Here is a 25,974-nt window from a genome sequence, read left to right as displayed (position 1 = left end):
GCAAAAACTTTAATAGAAGTTATAATTAAAATAACATATCTAATGTTTCAGAGAATAAATCTAATCCTTTTAGACATATTTACTGCAGAGGCCGTGAGCCATGAATGTGTGTGTGTATGTGTGTGTGTGTGTGTGTTTGAGACAAGGTCTCATAATGTAGCCTTGGCTAGCATGGTCTTTATTGGGTAGACAAGGCTAGCTTTGAGATTGCAGTGATTCTCTTGCCTTTACTTTCCAAGTGCAGGGATTATGGATGTGTGCCGCCATACCCGGCATATGAGCCATTTTTAGTTATAAATTCTAAACATCATCCAGGCTCTCAGCTGATATCCCCTACTGATAACCGAATCTTAGGGCCCACACATCTCAATTTTTTTAGTCTTTAGTAAAGCAAGCAGAATCTGCATGTTTAACATGCTTCACCCACAGTAATCATGGACCAACCTTTGGTAAACACTGTTTTTGATCCTATACATTTTCTTCCAACTCCATACTCATTTTCTGCTTAAGTATAAGAATAGTACAGTGATTATCTCAATTGGGTCTATATTAGAATTATTTGTGACATCATTTAATAAATACTAATGTTAAGTCCTACAACACAGTCTGATTTAATAAGTCTTGGATGGTAGCCCAAGCATTGGTATTTGTAAAAGCTCATTTTTTAAAATTCTAAGATAAAGTTAAACTTGAGAAGTAATAAGCACACAGATTAAAGCCCTGAACCATGTCACACATATGTCACATCCATAACTTTGAATTTCCTTACTTATAAAATTGACTGATGTGGTAACGCAAGGGTTCTTTGGAAAGTTGGTTGGATGGTGTTTTGTTGGGGTAAACATGTGAAGGAGTGTTTCTTTAAAGTGGACATGGGTGTGAAATGATAAGGCAGGCTCGTGAAGGAAGATTTCCCTGAAGCAGACAAAGGAGAAAAAATGTTTTGCTAAAGCAAGAACATGGAAGGACACATGATGAAAGATTATTTGCTAACAACAGGCATGTATTGGTCCACCTTACATTGCATAGTTGAGTTGCACTTGTCAGGAATACATAGAGAGAAGTGCATCAAAAAAATTGTGGTGATGTGCTGCAGTTTTTTGTCACTTACTTGTACTTGGGCTGATTGGATGTACCTCTTCAAGCAAGAGCTGTGCTGAGGCAAGGCATGTGGAGGACACGTGATTTTTGGAGGGTATAAACAGGACTATATGGAGTGATAGAGACAGAGCTTGCCTTGCTGGTACAGCTAGCTGTACAATGCTTGTGGGTCTGTTTTGAATCTTTGCTGATCTTCACTTCCCTGAGAGAGGCACAGCTGAGAACTTCTTGATGGCCCTCCAGGTCCCTATGCTGACTCAAACCGAGGCTGAGGCCTGGCTGTCTCTGCTAGGTTGTGTCACCGCTGTTGCTAATTGGACTCTACCAAACTAAACTGTATTTGCAAGTGGATTGAGCTGTCACTGCCTGCTAACTTGTAAATTAAACTGCTAATTTCCACACAACACAGAGGGGAGTTGCTCCAAAGAACCTTTCTAAACAGGTCCACTTTCCTCATATCCTTTCTTTTCTATTACCTCTGGTGGGTGGTGGGTTACAAGAAAGGTTAAAGTATTTAAGAATCATCATTAAAAATAAGATTTAAAAAGAATTAAAGTTACAATTGGCAGTAACTAAGTGTAAATGTGTATGTGTATAATCCTAGTATTTGGGAATCTGGGGAAGGAAGATTATGAATTTTAGGGCAACGTGGACCTTCTGAGACCCTGTCTCAAACAATGAGATAATGATACTTGGTCTATCTCCTTAACTTGACTGTTGGGAAAAACATGTTATAACGTTGTGAAAACACCATGCTACCTTCAAAATTGAAATGTTATAGCCTACATATTAAACTATATGTAGTCCTTTCCATGGCAGTGATTGATAACAAGAAAATAAGGAGGAATAGGATTTTCCCAGATGACAGGATATGAGAGAGAGATTAAAAATATATTAAAAAGTGCCAAGGAGAAAAAAAATCACTCCTAGTAGAAAGTCTGGGAACTGCCCAGAAGTGGAGCATTTATTTATGTACACAATTTAGGTGAAAAGAACCACAGCATGTACTGAATAGTCAATGAGTTGAAAGGGGGAGTAGAAAACAGTAAGGAACTAAAAAGGAACTTAATAGTTGTAATGTTGGTAATTCCTGAATAGCATCACAGTTTAATACGTGTGTGAACTAGATCCAATACAGAGTTAGCTATGCAAGATTCAGAACCAATAAAGATAGTTATTGATCCTTTGATCTTCCATCTAGTTTCTTTTAAATCTCATTATATGTAGCATTGTTGAGGGACATTATATTTCATATTTAAGACTCAGATTTCCAGATCAAAATTGTTGCTTTTAAGCTGTAAAATGATTCTAAGTGATATCAGGAATACACATATGTATTTGAAAAGGGAAAAAAGAAGTAGATAAAATAGGTATTATGAGAAAAATTTTCCATAACTCCAAATCAAGTGTCTTCCCTGAACCTTTGGTCTATTCCCAGTAATTCCTATCTTGTTCGCATCCTCAAATCACTATGAAGGATGCTGATGTTGCAGTCATGGTGTTGCAATCCTTGTCCCTAAAGGCACAAAGACTGAGAGTAATGGAATAGGAACAAGTTACTTTAAAATATGTACTACCTCAAGACCCAGCTATGTAATTCCTAAGCATATACCCAAAAGATGCTCCACCATAGCACAAAGACACATGCTCCACTAAATTCACAGCAGCCTTATTTGTAATAGCCAGAAGCTGTCCCTCAATCTAACAATGGATACAGAAAACATGGTATATTTACACAATGGAATACTATCCAGCTATTAAAAATGAAGACATCACGAATTTTGCAGACAAATGGATGGAGCTAGAAAATACCATCCTGAATGAGGTACGCCCGACCCAGAAGGAAACATATGTTATGTACTCATTTGTAAGTGGATATTAGCCACAATGTACAGGTAATGTTGCATGTTACAATCCACAGACCTAAAGAGGCTAAGTAACCAGGAGGGCCCAATTCAGTCACTTGAATCTCATTCAGAACGGAAAATAGAACAGACATCATGGGCAGATGGAGGGAGAGAACTGGGTGGCAGTGTTGGAGGGGAACAAGAAGGATCAAGTCAGGGGAGGTCAGAGAGAATCAATGGGGGATGGCATCTCTGGGATGAGCTAGAAACCTAGAACAATGATAACTCCCAGGAATCTATAAGGGTGACCCTAGCTAAGACTCCTAGCACTGGGGGATGTGGAACCTGAAAGTTGGCCGTCTCCTGTAATCAGAAAAGACTTCCAATGGAGCGATTGGGACACCAACCCAGCCACAAAGCTGCAGACCCACAGTTTTTTCCTGTCTACAAGATGAGCAAGGATAAAGATGGAGCAGAAATAGAGGTAATGGCCAACCAATGACTGACTGTCCCAGCTTTAGACCTATGACATCCATAATAGGGAGCCCATCCCTGACTCTGTTAAGAATATTGCTATAAATGTAGACAGAAACCTAGCATTAACTGTCTTCTAAGAGGCTTTACCCAGCAACTGATGGAAACAGATTCAGATACCCACAGCCAAACATTAAGCCAAACATTAAGCTGATCTTGGGGAATCCTACTGAAGAGAGTGAGGGAGGATAGAAAGAGCCAGAGAGGACATGGACACCACAAGAAAACCTACAAGATCAACTAACCTGGGCCCATAAGGGCCCCCAGAGGCTGAATCACCAGAGAGCATATGTGAGATGGACCTAGCTAGGTCCTAGCACATATGTAACAGTTGTGCATCTCACTCTTCACATGGGACCCCTGACATCAGGATCAGGGGCTGTCTCTCACTCTATTGCCGGTCTTTCGATCTCTTTCCCCTAATTGGGCTGCCTTGTCTAGCCACAATAGAAGTTTCACCTAGTACTATTGCAACCTGTTTTGTCAATGAGGTAAAAAAATACAGGTGCAATCTAAACAGGAAAGATAAAACACAAACAACGAAGAAATATAAAAATGTACAAATCCTTTGCAATGAGTGAAATGCATTAAAACTACTTTGAGATTTTATCATGTGCCGTTAAATTGACCAAGATCAATAAATAAAATTGTGAGAATATAGAAAAGGAAGAATATGTACAACTAACATTGTATGTGTCATAACTACTACATAAATGGAATGTAAAACTAGTATTTTCTTTTTAGTTCCCTTTCAGGTCTTTGTTAGTATCAGAGTAGTTACTAAATCTAACTTAAATTTCTATAACCTTCTTTTGGTGAATTTTTAAGAGAAAAGGTATGTATTTTTTCAGCAAACACTTATGTGCCTTGTACTAGCTATGTTGGGGCCTTTTACTTTCACTAGGTCTGTCATAAAAAACCTTTTAAAAATGTGTTGGTATTACTTTTGGCTTGAAATTTTAGAAAGAGTAATCACCATATGTTGCAAATGGTAGCACACAAGGGAATATCTTCTGAGGCTTATTTTATTCCCCATGAGGGTCATTATCCATTAACATACTTTTCTACATCTGTTCACTTATGCCTAAAATTCTGCATCTGTTCCTTTACACATAACATAAGCATAATGTTTAAACTTACTTCTTATGACTTTTGAGAAAAATTTAAAAGCTTTTAAAAAGGTGAATTATCTAATAAAATATGTAACAAATAAGTTTAGGGGTTGAATAAAACTGGAAGTACAAATGTAATAAGCAAGAAAATATTTTGAGAAAATGATACAATGTATCATAAACTATATAACTTAATATATGTGATTTGTTGTAAACTTAAACACAATCAAATGTTAATCATCAGGAGAATAAATGTATTAGTGATTATGAACAGAACACAATATTATATTCAGTTACATAAACTACGGCTACAAGTCACATCAAAATTTAGGAACATATCAGTGAAAAAATACCAGATGCTTAGTGATAAAATTTTCCTAAAGCTTAAAGAATCATTAAATGCTTTTAGTGAAGTATTATATATGAATATTTAAAGATACAAATCAAATATGACAAAACTCATGAAAGAGGATAGGCATACAAGATGCAGGAGTAGCTCAATAATTAAAATGCTATTAGCACTCTATTAAATTTACAAGATAGATTTATGTGATATTTATTGTTATGCTCTATAACAAACATGTTACATATACTCTTCTATATATATGGAATATTGCATAACACTATAATACAAAATTTAACTATAATATATTACATAAGGTTGATGTCTAGTACACTGTCATTTCCCCCTCCCCACAAGAGAACTTAACTAGTACAGTATAAACCATCTATTCATTTTGGTACAGATAATACTATAATCTATACCTTTAAAAGTCTTTTGGCATAATGACTTTGAGAAATTCCTAGCATGCAAAATTTATTCACTCATCCTCTCATCCAAAGCCTTAGAAAATATGCAGCACAAGAGCTGGACCTAGGCCCCTTGCACATTTGTAGCAGATGTGCAGCTTGGTCTTCGTGCGGGTTCCCCAACACCTGGAGCAGGGGCTGTCCCTGAATCTGTTGCCTGCCTGTGGATTCTGTTCCCATAACTGGACTGCCTTGTCTGGCCTCAGTGGGAGAGGATGTGCCTAGTCCTGCAGTGACTTGATGTGACAGGGTGAAGTGATACCCATGGGGGAACTTGCTCCTTCTCAGAGGTGAAGGGGAGGGGGTGAGAGTGAGACCATATGAGGTGGGACTGGGAGGAGAGAGGAGGCTGCAATCAGGATGCAAAGTGAATGAATAAATTAATGAAAAAATATTCAGCTCTTAATGATTAAAGATAATAAAACTTTCTTATGCCTGTGTATTCCTATGTATTCTAACCTTCTCCTTACACATAAGCCTTTGAAAGATAGAATTGTACATATATTTAACATACTATCAACTTTGCAAATTCCATCTTTATATGTGTATCCAGATAAAATCTTCAAGTTATTTTTACTACTGTATCTAATACTTCTATAATCTGACTTTTGATCAGATAATATTATTAGACTTTTGATTAGGATAAACTGAAAAGATATAAATAGTGCTTCTTAATTATTAAAGCAGCTGGAGAAAATTTAAAGGATAGATGTTAGATGAAATGAATTAAAACTATTAGTTTAAATAGAAAGGAAAATAGAACCAACTTTCATACCATCTTCACTGAGTTTGCTAAATTAGTATAATTCATACTGCTTAAAAATGATATATAAGACTTGCCCTGGATTTTAGTCTGAAATGCCCCAGTTTCTATACCAAGAGCTCCAATTCAATTTTCAGGTCACCTAGAATGTCTGATTCACAAAGGCTTAAACACTAACCCTGAGCATACAGGAAAAGTATTTAAAGCTGTGTCTGAAATGACTATGAGACTACTCTGGCTTAGCCTTTCATGCCATAACACTATATGAACTAAAGATTATATTCTGCCTAGTCAAGCACAACTTAGATCACCATTTTTTCATGTATGGATTTAAAGTTTGATTTTTTTACTACCACCTTTAAAACACAAATTTTGTATGACTATTATAAATATATCTTTAAAATTAATGTACGTGTTCAAATCTAGGTGATTTATAAATGCACTTGTGCCAAGTTCATATATGACAAACATTAATTTCTGCATTACATTTAAATGCGATTGCTTTAAGAAATATTCCAGAATACTAATTATGTATATTTACATTAAAATATAAAGACGTCCTAAACTAAATCAAATTATTTTAATTTATTTTCCAAGACAGGGTCTTAAAGACTATGTAGCTGTGGTTATAGTGAAATTCACTATGTAGACCAGGGCTGGCCTCAAACTCACAGCTATCCACCTGCCTCTGGTGGTATTAAAGGCATGTGACACTATACCTGGCTTCCAATTATTTTTTAAATCACTCATTTTTAGAAATGATTTTTTAAAATGTCATGACTATTCAACAGCAAAATTAAGCAAAGTACCAGTCTTTTGAGCTTCTGATGCAGCAAGAAATTAGCTCACTTTACATGTTTTCAAAGTTTCTTTTGTTTTATAATTCTAATAGCCATTTATTAAGTTGCTATGAAATGTTTGAATGTTCACATAAAGCTCTGTAATAAACTAACAAGATAGTTAATGAAACAGTTTTACAGACAAATAACATCTGAGATCAGAGGTAATTTATTCCAAGTGTACATATCATTCTTCAAAAACATATTTAGGACAATTAAGCTCAGATCTTATTTCAAGTCAAATCCTATTATAAAATATGGGAGGTAAGTTATAGAAAGTGTTCATTAAGAATATAAAGGTGATGATAGTCATGTACATGGACTATGATTAAGTAAGTAGACTATGACAAATATTGTTAATAATTTTATAGGCATTTTCCCTGAATAAATCATTGATAGAAATTTTGAAATCAATTCCTAGCTACAATATTTAACAAATTTTGCAATGTTCTTTAAGTATTTTAACATGGGTGCTCTAAAAATGTAAATAATACATTATAATTCACTGCCATAAAAGTTAAAATCTTCTCACAAGCTTGAGCAAAAACCCAAAATTAAGTAAATAAAAGTAGTTAAATTCCAGTAGGAATACTTTAAAAAGATGTATACTTGACATGTTTGTTTATAATTTTACTTTCAAAATCACAATTGTACAATAGTAAACACAAATTTTTAATTTCATTTTTTATATAAAAGGTAATGTAAAGTTAACAAAATATCTAGAAAGCACAAATATATAATTTAAGTGAGATTGCTTGGCAAAATAAGAACATTGTTCAATATGAATATTTAAAGGGTATCAATAAGATAACACCCTTTTCTATTCTTAAATATGTATTTATATTTTATTTTTTAATATGTATTTATAATGAGGTGAAATAATTATGCAAATAAAAATATTAGAAAACAATTCTAAGTAAAATCATATTGCCAGAAAATTGAATTTTAAAAGAAAGTTTTGACTCCAAAACTAACAACTGACAATGAACACTTGAAACTACTCTCTCAGCATATAAATCAAATATATGTGTAAATGTTTGCCAAGAAAACTAACAAACATGAATAGGAGAAAAATACTTGTAAATGTATGATTTTAAGTGCAATTCTTTTATCTCTCTTGTCCAACCCCCTCATAAGTTCCTCTTGTTTTTCACTGGACGCCTATGGTCCATTTTAAAGTCTCATTTCTTTTGATCCTTCTGTTAACTTTGAGCTAGATATTATCACTTATGATTACAAATTGTAGCAGCCATGACATGATTTATCCAGTGTAGAAATTATCCAGTGACTTTTAACAGAGCTGGGTTATATTCCCCCTGATAAACTGCTTTCATCTTTGTCCCTCATCCCAGGTATTTTCAACCTCATCAAAGCTTTACCTTTCAAAATGACACTTCTGTGCTCATTTCTTAATTAGTGACAATCTCAGTTTTTGTGTCTGAAGAAGGGAATATTAAAATGGTACAGTAGAATTATTTTAGGTTATGCTGATACCCACGAAGACAGGCATCATGGCAATTATTTCAGTTCTGACAAGAAATGCGTGGGTACCTGTCTCATTTTTCGGATTCAGTTGCTGACAGGACTCTGAAAGAAGCTTTAGTTCTTTCTGAAAATGCTTTACAGTTAAGATTTTTTTAAACTAAGTTCTCCCCATTTTCTTGAGTGTTTTTATAACAAATTTTATATTGGGGAAAATACCTTTAAAAGCTTCAAACATCCCAACTCATCTAAACACAGAATATGTAAAAAATGGCATAGATTATATTAGACTAAGTAAACACTCCAAATGGAGTCTTCCAAAAGAAAAACATTTACAGTGCTTTTTCTCCCTAATTTTAACATTATTTGATATAGAAGTGTCCAACATCAATAAGAATTTTCCACTTACTCCCTAGTACCACCCCTTTGTGTTAAAGTGAGAAAAGCCATTTGTGACACTTTATTTTTAGATATTGATCATCTCATCTTGCTGCAAAGGGAATAAAAATAATTAAACTTGAGTGAAAAACAATTTTAAGCATAGCATATTTCAAAGCATAAAACTGTTCAGATGAGATTTCTTGAAAGTCTGGTAATAAATGCATGCCCTAGATATTTTTTAAAGTCTATATCTTACTTATTCAAATTGGCCTTTTAAAAGTGGCAGCTAAAGTTTAATTCCTATATTTTTGTATTTCATATAACTCCAAATAAAATTTTGATTAATATACATACATACATACATACAATATACATATATAATAGCTGAATTAGACAATTTGTTAGATGTTAACTATATGAAATTTATTTTAAAATGTAACTTCAGTGTTTGCTTATGATAGGTTTCTTTGTCAAACTTTAATATTCCTTCAGTGTGGAAAAATTCCTTCTTTTCTGATATCTTAAATCCACTTTTGGAATTTGTAAAACATAGAAAAGTAAAGTCTGCATATAGATTCACTATCACAAAACAAACTATTAACTATTTTATTTCATGATTTTACCTATCAGTTCTCATTCCTATTGCTACTATGGACAATAATAGGACATAGAGCTCAAAAAACATTAGATGGAATCACAGTAGACAAACAATGGAGTATTTCAAAGATAATTTTTCTCTATTAATATACAAATCTTCTCTAAAACAGTGGTTCTTAACCTTCCTAATGCTGTGACCCATTAATACAGTTTCTCATGTTGTGGTGACTCCCAGCCATAGAATTATTTTGTTTCTACTTTATTATTATTATTATTATTATTATTATTATTATTATTATTATTTTGGTTTTTCGAGACAGGGTTTCTCTGTGTAGCCCTGGCTATCCTGGAACTCACTCTGTAGACCAGGCTGGCCTCGAACTCAGAAATCCACCTGCCTCTGCCTCCCAAGTGCTGGGATTAAAGGCGTGCGCCACCACCGCCCGGCTTTGTTGCTACTTTATAACTGTAATTTTGCTACTGTTAAGTATTATAATGTAAACATCTGATTTAACAGATGCCTGACAACCCACAGGTAATGAAGCACTGCTAAAAGAGACATCTTGTTAGCAATAGGAATCTGCATGGTGCTTCAGAAAAGTTTTTATGCTAGCCTAGAATATGGTTGGTTATGAGGATAAAATAATCTTTTAGTTTTATTTTTTGTAGCACTGAGCATTGAAGTAGTGCCATATCCACACACAAGTGCTCTATCACTGACCTCTGTCATTAATCCCAACAATCTTATTTTAACTAATGAAGAGAGATTTAAAGTGATAAAAAGTCTTTGAATTTTTTAAAATATGAGTAACAGGAACAGAATGGAAACTTTCTCAAAGGACAGTAAACAAATATGAGTAATGCTAATTCCCTTTTATTTTTTCATTATCAAAATACAAATGAGCATAAGCTGGCTACAGAGAATAATTCTGCTCAGTCAATTTATTTTTAACAAATAGTATATAGAAAATAAGATAGATACTGTTCTTATGTTCAAGGACTTGCTCATCTATTGAAACTAAGATAATTGTTGTTCACACAAGGATTTAACTGCCCCAGCAGATATGTGAAATGCTATGCACAGGAAGATCGAAACTCTACCTCTGCTCACACAACAATGAATATGCATCAGAAAGGGGACAAAAGAGAATAATATAATTAACTAGTCTAATATTTTACAGGAAAAAGAAAACAACAGATATGTGGGAAGCCAGAAGACCAAGAGCAACATGTTACATTTAATTTTAACTATATCAGGAACAAAATAACAATAAAGATTCAATATACAGAGAAGACACAAACACCTGTGGGAAATCAGAAAAACTTCATAAATGAAGTAGCATTTCTCAAATACCTTGAAGGATAGGGTATGATTTTAATAAGCCAGAGATCAAAGATGTATAGGGCATATTATACAGAGGCATCATAAGACAAATGGCTAAACTACATTCTGTTTTACTAGTGATAACTTATCTGCGTGAGTTAGAATACAGTTAATATAATGGGAGTTCTTGAAGATGAAGTAGAAGTTATGCTGGAACAGCATGTTATCTCCTTTGAAGCCCACAGAAGGAAGTTAGTAATTCATTTGCAAATAATAAAATTAGCTTAGATTTGTAATAACTAATTCAAAGGTGATCAATTCTATACTTATAGATAGACTAAAATAAGACATCATATTATTATTTATTAATATGAGTTTGAATTTTATGTTTCCTTTAAGGAGTAACCAAGCTAAGTACAAATTAGGGCAAGAAAATAAGCAAGAACACAAGATCAATTGTTCTAAAATAAGGATGACACATCAAACAGGACATGTGATGGGAAAATGAGAATCAGGAAAAAGTAGTTGAGACAAATGTCATGAGTTACTGAATTTTAAAATACAGAAGTAGCTAAAGTATGAGCAAAATGTCCTAAGAGGGCACACCATCATCCTTTAAACAAAGAATATATGGTGGGTGGAAGGTACAGACAGTCCTCCTATGTTCTAAGGACATTTGGAGTAGTTCAGTAATTTTATGTTTAGTCAAGACAGAATGTACTTAAAGTTCAGCCTATGAATTAATCTCTTCTCTAGTCTACTTAATGTTTCCTGACCTCTCAGTAGCAAAACTTAAACCCATCACTGTCTTATAATAAGATATTTCAAGAGTTGTTGAGCAAAACAGTTAAGCTACTGAAAATTTCTATTGAGAATACCAACAAATCTTTGAGGGCAACATGAGAAAGGGTATGTCTTAGATAAAGTATGAAGATGAGTCACAATATAACTCACTAAGCCATAAGTGAAAATATTAAAAACCTACATTGTGAGATATATGATGCAAAAATATCTACATGATAGAACAATAGTGTATAAAGTTAATAAATCTATATTAATAAAATATCCTATTTCTTTGAGGAATTATAAACAATATAACAACCTGAGAGCTATGGGAGATAATCAAGGACAGGTGGCACAAGGATAAATTAGATCACAATTTTTCTAGTTTATCCAATCATTTTTGCATCATTATACATTACCCCTCTCCTCCCACTTGAACCACTGGATAATGGTACCCTGAGAAAGAAGCAGTGGCAATAGGATGTCATGAGACTTATGGAGAGTTGTAGCTATATACACATCAGACCTCCAAGACATACTTTATTTGATTTTAATACATCTCCATAGATCTACTAGTAAATTTACTTCAGTCTCTGTCATTTCTCATTGTTTTATAAAATAATTGATTCAAACATTTATACTAGTAGTTGAACTCCTGAAGGCATTTGATTTTGGTATCTCTGGCTTTGTTTTCAGTGAAAAATTGCTCAGGCAATTAGATCATTATTAAAAAGCTGTCAGATATATTTATTTGTTTATTTGTACACACAAAGTGAAACTATTAATATCAGAGCAAAAATCTAAAATTATTATCTGAATTGAGAGTGATTTAATTTTGTGAAAGTGGTATAGTTTAGACATTACATTGAAGATGAGACTGATAGACATGATATAAAAATAATGAACTTAGGCATTCCAATTAATTTTACATCTTCTGATAAACAAAACTTATGATACATGCATACTTTTACAATAGATTATTTGCTTTTAAAGAACCATTTGCTAGAGCCTAGAGAAATGGGTCATCAGTTAAGAACATGAGTTGCTCTTACAGAGAACCTAGGTTCAATTCCCAGCATCCACATGGTGGCTCACAAGCATCTATAACTCTAGTTACAGATGAGGTCCAATCTTCTGGCCTCTAGAGGCATCAAGCATGCACATGGTATACAAATATATACACAGGCAAAACATCCATAAACGTAACAATAAAATAAAAATGAAGGTTAAAAATTAAAGAACCATTTGCCCATTTTAAAAATATACAATAGTTAGAAATTTAACAAAGGAAAATCTTGTCAGTTAATACCTGTTGGACAATTGTTGTTAATTCCAAGCAGAGCTGTATGACGTTATTTCGTGTGACTGAATAGTCTGTCACAGCAGCAAATGGTGACCTACAAAGGGAAAAGTAAGGCTGTGATTAGTAAAAACAGCTTTTAAAAAATCACCAAAATAAAATAGTGTAACATACTATTTTGAACAGTAATTAAATGAATTGTTCTTAAGCTTATATCTTGATAAAACATAATATTTGGAACTCATTTAAATAAAATGAGTGAAATTAGAAGAATTAAATTTTAGAAATATAATATTTTCTTTCTATCAAAGTTTTCTTTGTAAATTTCTTTATATTTCGTTCTTTGATACTTTTTTCAAGGCCTCTTAACTACACTGAATACAAAATAGCAGAAAAGAAAAGCAATATTTTAGTATTTACTTTCCAAAGAAAGCTATTATCTTATATATGATATTTACTTGAAATACTCATAATTAAAGCTATCACTATTAATAAACTAATAATTTACTATATTTAAATTACTAATCTAATTGTGGTATACATACTAATTTAATATTCACAGTAACTCTTATAAAAGAAGGAAAATGAAGGCAGGTAAATGTTTAGTGACCTGTCTAAGTCACAGACTGAGTGTAGAAGCACGTCTACCCAGAAGTCTGTGTCTAGAGCCCAGTCACAAATATCTTGATTTTGATTTTTCTTTATACTTTATCCTACTTAATATCTCCACAACACCTTATCCTATTAATAACTATCTTTTTTTCTTCAAATTCTTTGTTCCTTTTGCTTCCATGGTACTACATTCACATAAATTCCTTTTATTCTAGTTATACTTTCATATTTTTTTATGAGCCAAACTTTCATTTTTTGAAACAGGGTTCATCTGTATAACCATGGGTATCCTGGAACTTTCTCTGCAGCCCAGGTTGGCCTCAATCTCAGAAATCCACCTCCCTCTGCCTCCCAAGTCCTGGGGTCAAAGGCGTGCACCACAACTGCCTGGCATGAGCTGAACTTCTATCCATTTTCCAATTGTTGTTGGTCCACAGGGATCATTTCTTAACCCATATATTTCTGTACCCTTGAAAATCTCTCTATAAAATATAAATACAGGCTGGAACATCTTCTGAATAATTGTGGTATCAGTGAGCAAAGTATAAGAAAAATCTTTGCTGTCTTGAACTACCTAGCATGTAAAGAACAGTTAATAAGAGCAATAGGCCTAGTTCATAATTAAAATCACATAACATGGTACAAAGGTCTAAGTATTTTAAAAAATCGAGTGGGACAATCAAAATATATTCTAATATTTTCCTTCCATCTCCTATTCAATAGTGGATTTGCCTATTTTGATTATTCATTTAATCAGCGAAGTCAGACAATCTTATTCATCACAAACATCTGTAGAGAGAACTTCTTGTATATTGTATGGATACATTACCTGTTAACTAGAAAGCGTATGGCCTATGGCTTAGGCACAAAATAGAAGGTGGGACATTGGGAGGAGAAAGAATTCTGGGAGAGAAGGAAGTGGGGAGATTACCCAGGAAGTTGTGAAGAGAGGGATACATGGTGCCTGAGCACAGGTAACCAGCCACATGGCAGAATGTAGGTTAGAGTGAATGGGTTATAGTAAGTTATGACCTAGTTAGAGAAGAGTCTAGCTATATGTACAAGATATCTGTAAATATATTTGAGTCTGAGTCTTATTTCTGGGAACATAAGGTTAGGAGGAAGAACCAGGGCCTAACTTAAACAAATATCCCCCATTAGATGACCTTTCGGTTCTGGCTTGTCCCTAGGCCTTATTTATGTACCCAAACAATTTAAACATTATTCTTTTCTTATTATTGCTTCACTAATTAAAAATATCGTAACAGTATGTATTTTAAAATAACCTGGTAGGTTAGCAAACCTCAAGTGGCCATCTCCAAACACATACACACTGAGCAACATCAAATGGACTCAGCAACTTGTGTGAGTGTGTTTAACAATAATTAAAGAAGAATAAATAATTAAAATTGAGAAGGGCAGTTGAAAGAGTGTGGGTTAGAACTTATATAAGTACAGTTTTAATATATGAAATTCTCAAAAATATTTAAAAATGCAATTACTTTAAACAAATGATCAATGTAGTTGACATTGTTATAATTAGAATTTCATAATGTTATTGTATATTATAATATATTTTTATTTATTTATTTTGTCTCAAAGAACAAAAGCAAAACCAAAAACAAACAAACAAATAAATGTATAAAACCTTTATTTAATATGTAAGGTCTTAGTTTTTAAAAGGCCAATTTGTATCTTTCTAACATTCCTTGAAGGAGACATTTTGGCAAGACTAAATTATCAGAAATTCTTATGGATTATTCAACCATAACACAGGACAACACCATGAACTATGAAAACAGAGTGCTCATTTAGTTTCTTTTTAATTGTGACCCAATTTCATGGCACTATTCAACCAAATATAAAAGTGAAATATTTCCATTTCATATTATAAATTTTATGCTATGTCACATATCACAAGACAAATGTGCAAAACCAGGGTAGGGAGATGATCTACACATGGTAAAAAAAAGTAGCAGCATCTACTTACTCCTTACTTCTTTAAATAAGATCATTAACAAATAAAGAAAGAAATTCAGGAGAAACTGCTCATTTTGTTACAACAGGCAAAGAGTAATTTTGCTTATAAAACAGCAAAAGTATTTAGCGTTTGACAGAGATAAATTAGTGATTGTATGTTTACCTCAATATAAAATTTCATAAAATATTCATATCTACATGATACTGACACAAAACTATTATGAATCATAATAAAATATTATGATTTATTAATAAAGTAACAATTTATTCCTTTTGCTTTTTGGTCTGCCTAATATTTTCATGAGAACATAGGAAATAATGCTATGGTACAAACTGTTGTATAAGAGGGGTTACTTATGAAACATGGTGAAGAGTGTACCTGTCCAACCAAGCAAGAAGACTCTTGGCTGCTCCAATCAGATCCACAACTGAGGTCAGAAAGTCATTTGGTAATTTTCTGCTGGTCCTCCCATCATAATGGCCGCTCCTTCTCCTTCCTGTTATGAAGTTCTGAAGATTTTTGGCAGATGCATTCAGCTTGTGAGAAAGAGTTTTTAGATTTTCTGTTTCTAAGCCATAATTCTGGATAATAAAAGAGAAAAATACATCTAACGTCAGTATTTCCTTTATTCATTAAAAACTTTTCTTTGTCCTACATGATAGCAGAGGGACAATGTTAAACTTACAAATGAATAAGATAGATCCCTGACAGTGGATCCCACAGTCAAATGCCTGTTTGTGGTGATATCAGGGGAAAAATTATTATAAAGATGTGCTAGCTAGGTTTTATTTTCATGTTTCATGTTTAATACAGTGTTTGATCCAATTTATAATTTTTATTCTTCTCTCATATATTACATCCCAACTACAGCCCCCTCTATCTCTCCCCACTGCTTCCAGTTACTGCACCCCCACCCCATCCACTTCCACTCTCCCCGAGATCCACTCCTCTTCCAATTCTCTTCAGAAAACAGCAGGCTTCCCAGTGATATCAGCTGAACATTGCATAACAAGATGTAATAAAACAAGTCACAAAGCTTCCTATCGATGACAGATGAGGTAACCCAATAGGAGGAAAAGAGTCCCAAGAGCAGGCAAAAAAAAAAAAAAAAAAAAAAATCAGAGACACTTCCTCTCTTACTGTTAGGAGCTAGTTTTTGTGTCAGCTTAACACAAGCTGGTCATTTGAGAGGAGTAAACTTCAATTGAGAAAACGCTTCCATAATATCTGGGTATATGCAGGGAAGTCTGTAGGATGACATTTCATTGATTAGTGATCAATATGGGAAAACCTAGCCCATTGTAAGTGGTGCCACCCCTTTGCCAGTGGTCCTGGATGCTATTTAAAACACTAGTCTAAGCAAGCCATGAAGAACAAGCTAGTAAACAAGACTCCTTCATGGCCTCTGCATCAGCTTATTTCCAGGTCTCCTCCCTACTTGAGTTCCTGCCCTGAACTCTTTCAAAGAAAGCAAAAAAACAAAATAACAACCCTTTCCTCCCTAAGTTACTTTTAGTCAGTGTTTCATCTCAGCAATAGAAATCCTAACCACGGTAGGTGTTATCGAAAGGATTTCTTTAAAAAAAAAAAAAAAAAAAAAAAAAAAAAAGCTTGTTTATGAGCTATACTTAACTGCTTTATTTGTCCTATTTTATTTATTGTTCATATATTTGGCTACTAGCATGGGCCAGGAACCCATCATGGTTTAGAACTAACACAATACAGAAAGTATAGCCTTAATGGATTACCACTCCATTCATGCAAGTCTTCTATTTTAATTATTTGCATATGAAATGATATGAATGAAAGAAATGAAGGAAATCAAGTTGCCTATACCACACTAGTGACAAATTCTCATCTACTGAAAAATTCAACATTATTTCAAGTTGAATGCACCATACAGCAGGTACTTAGATTTACAATACTTTCCTTTGTAAATATTGGTGAGTTGTAAAAGACTTGCTTTAATGAAGTTTTAGAAAGCAGATAATTTTGAATAATTTAAGCAATTATGGTTTAAAGAAACACACCTCATCAACTCCAGACATTGGATTTCTCATACAGAATACCTATTATATGAAAAGTATATGTAAAAAGAAATGAAAATAATTTGTATCCTGATAATTGTGATTATTAATCATAAACAATTCACTTATGATTGCCAATAAAATATAATGTCAGAACACACACTAAGGGCTATAAAATAAATACTCATACTTTATTTATGGTTTTATAATTTTAGATACTATTTATGCTTTTATTTAAGAATGATATAGCTGGGCGGTGGTGGCGCATGCCTTTAATCCCAGCACTTGGGAGGCAGAGGCAGGCGGATTTCTGAGTTCGAGGTCAGCCTGGTCTACAGAGTGAGTTCCAGGTCAGCCAAGGCTATACAGAGAAACCCTGTCTCAAAAAACCAAAAAAAAAAAAAAAAAAAAAAAGAATGATATAGCATCATAACGAGCCTCCAAATCATAAATACCTTACTTCTTTTTGGAATAACACTGTATATATAATATAGATGATGTTCAATGAATATTGTTCAAGAATAGAAAAATGACTAAATTTCTGATTTTTTTTAGCAGCTAAAATAATTATTCTCCATACTGGCTGGTTTTGTGTGTCAACTTGACACAAGGTGGAATTACCAAAGAGAAAGGAGCTTCCCTTGAGAAAATGCCTCCATGAAATCTAGCTGTAAGGCAGTTTTTCAATTAGTGATCAAGGAGGGAGGATCTAGCTCATCATGGGTGGTGCCATCCATGGGCTGGTAGTCTTGGGTTCTGTAAAAAAGCAAGCTGAGCAAGCCAGGGGAAGCAAGCCAGTAAGCAGCATTCCTCCATGATTTCTGAATCCACTCCTGCCTACAAGTTCCTACCCTGTTTGAGTTCCAATCCTGACTTCCTTTGGTGATGAACAGCAATGTGGAAGTGTAAGCTGAATAAACCCTTTCTTCTCCTCCAACTTGCTTCTTGGTCACAATGTTTTGTTCAGGAATACAAACTCTGACTAATAAAAATTGGTACCAGCATAATGGGGTATTCCTGTGATAACCTGAGCATGTCTTGGGGAGGACTGTGGAAGGACACTGGAATTTTGTGCTAGAAGAACCATTGGGTATTAAGAGCTCTGGTGGGATGTTCTGTAGGACCTTGGAAGATAATGTTGAGAACAGTGCAAAAGATGGAGGCCTGGCTTGTGAAACTTCAGAGGGAAGATTAAAGACTCTTATCAGGGCTGTTGCTGATTTGATTGTGAAGATTCTGCAGTTTTGGTTTGCTGGGGCTGAAGAATCAACTGAGATTAACAAGATACCAGAACTACTAAATTGAAACCTTTGCATTACTGGGATTATTGGTGCTGGTTAGCTGGAGCTAAGGAATTAGTGGTGATTAAGAAGAAACAAGCATCACTGAGGTGACATCTTTTGGGAAGTGTTTTTTGAGAGCACAAAGAAGCTGTGTTCCAGAGATAGCCAAGGTTGTACCTTGTGCTGCAGCTGGACTAGGTAATGTGTGAGAGTCACCCAGATGGTACTGGTTTTGAAGGTATGAAGGGGTCATGAAGAGCAGCTGAGGCTTGGCACTGTGAGAGGCCATAGAAGGTCATTGGTGAAGGTGCAGCCTCAGTTGCAGTTGATGGCCCAGGACTGAAGGGGTCATGTAAAGGAGTTGAGGCTTGGCACCATGAAGAGAGTCTATGAGAGTAGTGGAAGACAACAGTGTTTTGGAGATGTCAGCATCATGAGATGATCACCAAGAACAGCAGTAGCAGTGGAGTACAGGCAGCTGGAGCCTAGAAGACAAGGTGTGTGATACAAAGGGCAGAGCTGGAGAAGTGACCCAAGCCCTTGGAGGAGCTCAGAAGATCATAAGTAGATCCTAGATATTGGACAGTTAGAGTTTGATTTTGTTTGCGTGTGACTGTGCCCTGATATTTTTCCCTCTTGAAGTATTAAAAACTATTTTAGTGGAGCCCCCAGTTAAGAGACTTTGAATTGTAAAAAGACTTTGATTTTCAAAAGAGATCGGATATTTTAAAGGGATTGAAATTTTAATATGTAAGAATTTGTAGCCATAACCTAGTGGTAGAAATCTGTATAATTGTTATCAAGATGAAGTTGTAATTTCTTAAATGGTACAAAATTTACTTTGATTTCAAATTTAAAGTTTCCATTGGTATGAGCTTCTTATTGATATAAAAGTGAGATGAATATTGTTACTCTCATAGGCATTGTGCCTGTATAACACATTTAGGAATACAAGGCTTAGACCCAGTCCTTTTTTAACTTTTTTAACTAATTTGAGATGGTTAGCCTGTGAGTTAAGGGCCTATAGCAAATTCATGTCTTGGAGTTTATTGTTAGGGTGTTTTCTATATTTTATTTAGAAATAGCTGAGAGGAGTTAACAGACAAAAGTCCAGATTACCTTACATGGATAGTTGGTTTTCAAAACATCAGAAGTCCACAGAATTGACATTACAAACATTTCTGTATTAATGTTCATTTTGATGAGAGACCTGTCTGCTCCTGACAGCTTCCTGTCTTGGATTCTAAGAAGAAATTGAGCATCTTTGGAGTTACTCCAGTTGTGGTGAGACAGCCACTAGGCAAGAATTGCCTCTTTCCATCTACAGACAAATTACTGTCCAGAAAAGGACACACTTGCAGAATAGTCGACTGATTATATCTGCCTAGACAGAGTAATCAGCCCCTAATAATTCTGCAGCACTAAGGTCTGTCAGATGATCCTGGGCCAGAAGGCTGAAGATCAGATGCTCCAACGTTTTGTAGTATAGAGACTGTCCAGGTGTCCAGAGGTATCTATAAATTGGCTAAGTTTTAGAAGCTATGCTTTGTGCTTCCCATAATTTCAGTTAACTCAGTCATTCTGGATTTCTGACGGGGTTGAAAACATATAGTCTCATAGCCAATCCTGGCTATTTACTTTGAGAGAAAAGAATTGAGGGGATGGTTTTCAGCTGACATTCATTCTAAAGCCAAGGAAAAAACCAGGTTCAGAACTAAGTCTTTTAGTTAGGAGAGATGACAGAGGTTCTGGTTAGTCAACAAAATGATGGACTGGGTATTAGGACTATCTTGTACCTAACTGGTACAAATTGGCATAATTATGTTCTAATTGTATTTTGAGAGAAAAGTTTTATTTTAACAGGAAGGGTGATATGTAGGAGGAGCTAAGGTGGGAGGAGTACCGAGAGGAAGAGGAGTAAGGAGAGGAGAAGAAGGAGAGGAGAAGCTAGGTGATGAGAGAGAGAGAAAGAGAGAGGGGGACTTGGAGGCAGATGTTCACGTGTCTCCACCAGTCAAAGATAGCTGATATATCTAGGTTGGGTATTGGGTTACACTTCTGATTGAGCATTACCAAACTTATAAAGCCTTTGACTAACATTTTTTTAAAAATTATATAAAAGCAAAAAGGAGAAGGGAGTATGGGATAGGGGTTTTCTAGGGAGGGGAATTGGGGAAAGGGAATGGCATCTGAAATGTAAATAAATATCCAATAAAAAATAAAAATAAAAAAAGAATTTGTAAAGATTGTGAGACTTTTAAAGTTATATAGATCTGGGCATGAATAAGAAAGTAAGGGTTGTGTCTTAGAAGTGATGTGTTTGTGTAAAGTTGACAAGGTGTCAGTTGTACTGGCTGGTTTTGTGTGTCAACTTGACACAAGCTGGAGTTATCACAGAGAAAGGAGCCTCCCTTGAGGAAATGCCTCCATGAGATCCAGCTGTAAGGCATTTTCTCAATTAGTGATCAAGGGTAGGAGGGCCCCTTGTGGGTGGTGCCATCCCTGGACTGGTTGGTAGTCCTGTGTTCTATAAGAAAGCAAGCTGAGCAAGCCAGGGGAAGCAAGCCAGTAAGTAACATCCCTCCATGGCCTCTGCATCAGCTCCTGCCTCCAAGTACCTGTCCTATATGAGTTCTTGTCCTGACTTCCTTTGGTGATGAACAGCAATGTAGAAGTGTAAGCTGAATAAACCCTTTCTTCCCCAACTTGCTTCTTGGTCATGTTATGTGCAGGAATACAAACCCTGACTAAGACAGGGAGTAACTTTAAAACGAGAGACAAAGCTATAGCATAGCTTAAAATAAACAAAAGCAATTTGATTTTTTTTTTTTTTTTTTGCCTTCTTTATACTGGGAATGGAAATTTCAGTGGAAAAGGCTATGTAGGTTAGGAAAAAAGTTCTCTAGAAGTTTTATTCAGTAAGATATTAATTCAATGCACGTGCTAACTATTGCACAGAAAATTAAAGAAAATGCTACTAATTAGACAAGAGTATCTTCCTTGCAAGAGCCAACAAGACTACCATAGAAACAAATTAAAATTATATTACAGAATATGTATGTAACCTTTCTTCTCAACATACATCATCACATAATATAAAGCAAACCAATGTTTTCATTTTCCCATGTACATTCCATGTTTTCTTATGCTTGTCTTCACATAAAATTCCTCCTTCCCAAATAACTTTCTTTTTAAATAGATGCACTCTATTAGTTAAATTTTAATGTAAAAGTTTTGTTTTTATTTTATGTGATGTGTATGGGTATGTTGCCAGTATGTATTTCTGTGTACCAATTAAGAGCAATGTCTGTAGAGCTCAGAAGGTGTCAGACCCCCTTGCATCTTTATATAAAGTTCAAACTCTGAAACACTGAAATATATATACTGTAAAATGTGGCAAAAAGAGATTCAGAGACTGCTAGATCAACAGCCCTCTACAAGCAAAGTAACTCTACTTCTACAGTAACTTCAGGGCCACCCAGATATGAATTTGGAGATTACTGTGCTAAAACACTGGGCCCTTTCCTTTCCAGTAGTATGGTCTCTTGCTTCAGGTATAACTGCTTCAACCTGATTTGGATAGAATGTGAGTCCATATTCTGGTCTGAATCAATCCATCAATCAATCTCTGTCTGTCTGTCTGTTTCTCTCTCTCTGTGTATACATTATTTTATATATGTGTAATATCATTTTTTTTACTCCCTTTATACACTACATACTCATCCTCCATTAGGCTGATTATTCAATATGCACCCATGTAGCTTAGTAAAAAGTGATTTTTCAGTATTGTATTCCCGTAACATTTACCTTATATTCTATATTTTGGTCATTACAATATTGATTATTTACTTGCCATTCTCCTCAAATATATTTTACAAGGGGGGCAAAAATTGTCTTAGTCACAGTTAAAAGATTACTAGTATATAAATTGATACTTCTGTTGATCTGTACTTAATTATCTACTTGATTTTATTAATCATCTCAATAATTACTGTTCATTGAGGGTATAATGTGTGCTAGACACTGAATTAAGCACTATACAAACCTAATTCCGTATGTCTCAGGCCACTACAAGGAGACAGGATTTACTGAACTTTAAACAAACTATGGCTACAGTATAATAATTTGTTGAGAATTTATCTGTAACCAGTTGAGCTAATATTCAAATTCAGGTTATAAAATTACATACTCTGTATTTATATGGCTAGTTCCCTTCTCCTGCAAATAATTGTAAGAATTTAAAACCAGGTTAGTTTTACCTTTCTTAATCTGGAAAAAATTATGACTGTATCCAATATCAGAATGTCTAATATGTTACCACAAGCTTAGAGAAAGCTTAGTTTGATATTGATTTTTCTTGATTTATTATGCATTGTTCATTAACTAAAGAAAGTGACCATATAATGTACTATAGTTTATTTTTACTGATTTGCATGTGGAAATAAAATCTAAATAATTTTGTTTACATTTTTAAAAACAAGATTACTTAATATTTCAAATTTCATATGAAGTGGATTTAACAAGTGACTACATATAATTGTGTATAAAAAGCACCACTATTAAAATTTTCCCTTAGCTGAAAGCTGGCTCGGTCCATTCCAGGCATTGGATGAGGGTGGTGTGGAAGTGGGAGAACTGGTGGGCTGAGCAACTTGGATACCTCTCAGGCTTAGACCCAGGGCTTTGAGTTAGCCTACCCCAACATCTACCTCATCTATGAACTGCTGGGCCATGTGAAGGTACCAGTCCTACAGATCCAAAGCTGCAGGATCTCCATGACCCAGGGCAACAAGAGGATATCTGAGAGAAATCCCATTGAGGATCCAGTATTGATCGTATAGCAGAAGCCAGAGGCCTCAAACCAGGCCAATGACTCATTGCAATGAACATTTGCAAGCAAAAATGTGTGGGCAAAAGGGTATCCAGTGAGACACACTGTGATACAGTACTGCTTCCACAATGAGATTTTTTTTGTCTCTTAGGCAGGGAGGTTTTAAGTGTGGAGGGCAGGTATGAGGGGGATCAGGAGATGGATGAGGTTGGTGTATATAATTTAAATTCAGAAAAAAAAACAATAAAAAGTTTTAAGAAAATCCCTAGTTAAGCTCCAACTTGCTTTTCACATGGTGAAATATAATATTACTAGCTGACTTTCAAGCCTCTTTGTCATTTAGCATTAATGTAATAAATTTACAGAAGTATACAAATGCTATACTTAGTTAAAACCGAGAACTTTTTCCACCTATATCTAGATTATAAAAGGAAAAGACAAATAAGTGTACAGTGGAAGAGAGACATCAAGTGTCTCCTTTTCAGTCAGTTTCTGTCCTTACCAGTGCACACAGAAGGTCAACTGCCTCCAAGATCAGCTCCTGATGGCCAATACGGCTGACTCCCAGATCTTCTAGCTCCTGATGTGTAATGCGTAGCAGCTGGTCTCCACTGATCTTCTCCCTCTCAAAGTTCTTAATATACTGCTGCAAACAGTCATCAAGACCTACAAAATAATATTAGAAAGAACAGAATAGAAAAACAGTTGAAATAAACCAATCAATGGACAGATGGAAAGCAAGCAATAACTTCTACCATGTCATAACCTGATTCCATTTGGACTTTGGACTAGTCAAATCATTCATTTCTTCTCAATCTGCATGTGGGCTGTAGATATATTTTCATTGTTAGGTTCCTATTTTTATTTTAACTTTCCTGATAGTTATTGAAATCCTTTATCTTTTAAGTTTTGCTTTCAGACAATTATTCAGAATAATAAATATAAAGAGGTCCTCCTACTTTCAGAGTTCTGTACATCAAACCTTTTACTATCATTTCAGAGGGAGAGGTCTCCTTTATTATACATTAAGTCTAATGAATCTGTCTTCCTGTTCTCTGGACTTCTTTCTTCTCTCACTATAGCACTACTTCAATAATTTTAAAACTAAATACTAATTTAGTTTTCTATTCATTGATTCCTTTTATATTTAAAATTCCACTATCTTAAAGATTAAAAAAACTTTGATTTCCTTCATCCTATGTTTTATGTTATCCTTTTTAAGCCTAAGTATTTTCTTCTTTATTTTTTAAAGATGCAATGAATGAATTCCCTAATCCATTATCATTTGGATTTAACTCAAGTTCAGAAGTATATAATCACACTGAATTTCATGCTCTTAAAAATATTTTTTTCGACACTGGTTCCTTCCGGTCTGGGCCAGAACACTGAGCAGATCTTGGGTGGCAGCTCTGCCCCCAACATCCAAGAACCCAGAGGAAGCAGGGATCCCAGGAGCTCGAACTCAGGCAGTATCTTAGAATACACAGCCTTGGTGTATCTACTCATCAAGCATACTGAGCAGACCTGCCCAAACCTCTGATGTCCTGGAATTCCATCTGGATTCAGTGAAGACACAGCATCAGAGGCTTATCAATTTACTCTCCCCCCCACCCCTCTTCTAAAATCTCAAAGCCCTTAATCAGCTTGAAGAAGTTAAAGAAGAGTCAGCGCCCCTATTCACTGAGCTGGGGACTAATGTGATTAATAATGGTCTGTCTTTCTAGGGACAAGTAGTGGTTTTGTTGGAACAGGGGGGGATTAGCTAGGACTTACTGCATAGCCATAACCTACTGGTAGAAATCTGTATACTTATTATCAAGATGAATTTATAATTTCTTAAATGGTACAAAATTTACTTTGATCTCAAATTTAAGGTTTTCATTGGTACGAGCCTCTTATTAATATAAAAATGAGATGAATATTGATACACTCATGGGCATTGTGCCTGTATAACACATTTAGGAATACAATGCCTAGACCCAGCCCTTTTTTAACTTTTTAAACTGATTTGGGACGGTTAACCTATGAGTTAAGGGACTATAGCAAATTCATATTTTTGAGTTTATTGTTAGGGTGTTTTCCATATTTTACTTAGAAATAGCTGAGAGGAGTTAACGGAAAACAGTCCAGGTTACCTTACATGGATAGTTGGTTTTCAAAACATCAGAAGTCCATAGAAGTGATGCTACAAATATTTATATATTAATGTTCATATTGATTAGAGACCTGTCTGCTCCTGACAGCTTCCTGTCTTGGATTCTAAGAAGAAATTGAGCATCCTTGGAGTTACTCCAGTTGTGTGGTAACAGCCACTAGGCAAGAATTGCCTCTCTCCATCTACAGACAAATTACTGTCCAGAAAAGGAC

At 34.7% G+C, this 25,974-nt stretch overlaps 1 protein-coding gene across 5 annotated transcripts in view; it reads right to left on the bottom strand.

Moving 5' to 3' along the window:
• The window catches only part of Cnksr2 (connector enhancer of kinase suppressor of Ras 2), a 223,579-nt gene that overhangs the window by 153,547 nt on the left and 44,058 nt on the right, over positions 1-25,974 (bottom strand). For all 5 annotated transcript variants that reach the window (XM_034486264.2, XM_076918814.1, XM_034486263.2 and 2 more), the window contains exons 2-4: positions 24,110-24,273; positions 15,845-16,047; positions 12,883-12,970 (exon numbers count right to left, since the gene is read on the bottom strand). In XM_034486264.2, coding sequence (XP_034342155.1) covers positions 12,883-12,970; positions 15,845-16,047; positions 24,110-24,273 — 455 coding nt within the window. The remainder of the gene's footprint in view (positions 1-12,882; positions 12,971-15,844; positions 16,048-24,109; positions 24,274-25,974) is intronic.

Source organism: Arvicanthis niloticus, chromosome X (genome assembly GCF_011762505.2).
Source record: "Arvicanthis niloticus isolate mArvNil1 chromosome X, mArvNil1.pat.X, whole genome shotgun sequence".
Lineage (NCBI taxonomy): Eukaryota > Metazoa > Chordata > Mammalia > Rodentia > Muridae > Arvicanthis > Arvicanthis niloticus.
Note: the sequence above shows the minus strand (reverse complement) of the source record. Positions and strands in the feature narration are given on the sequence as shown.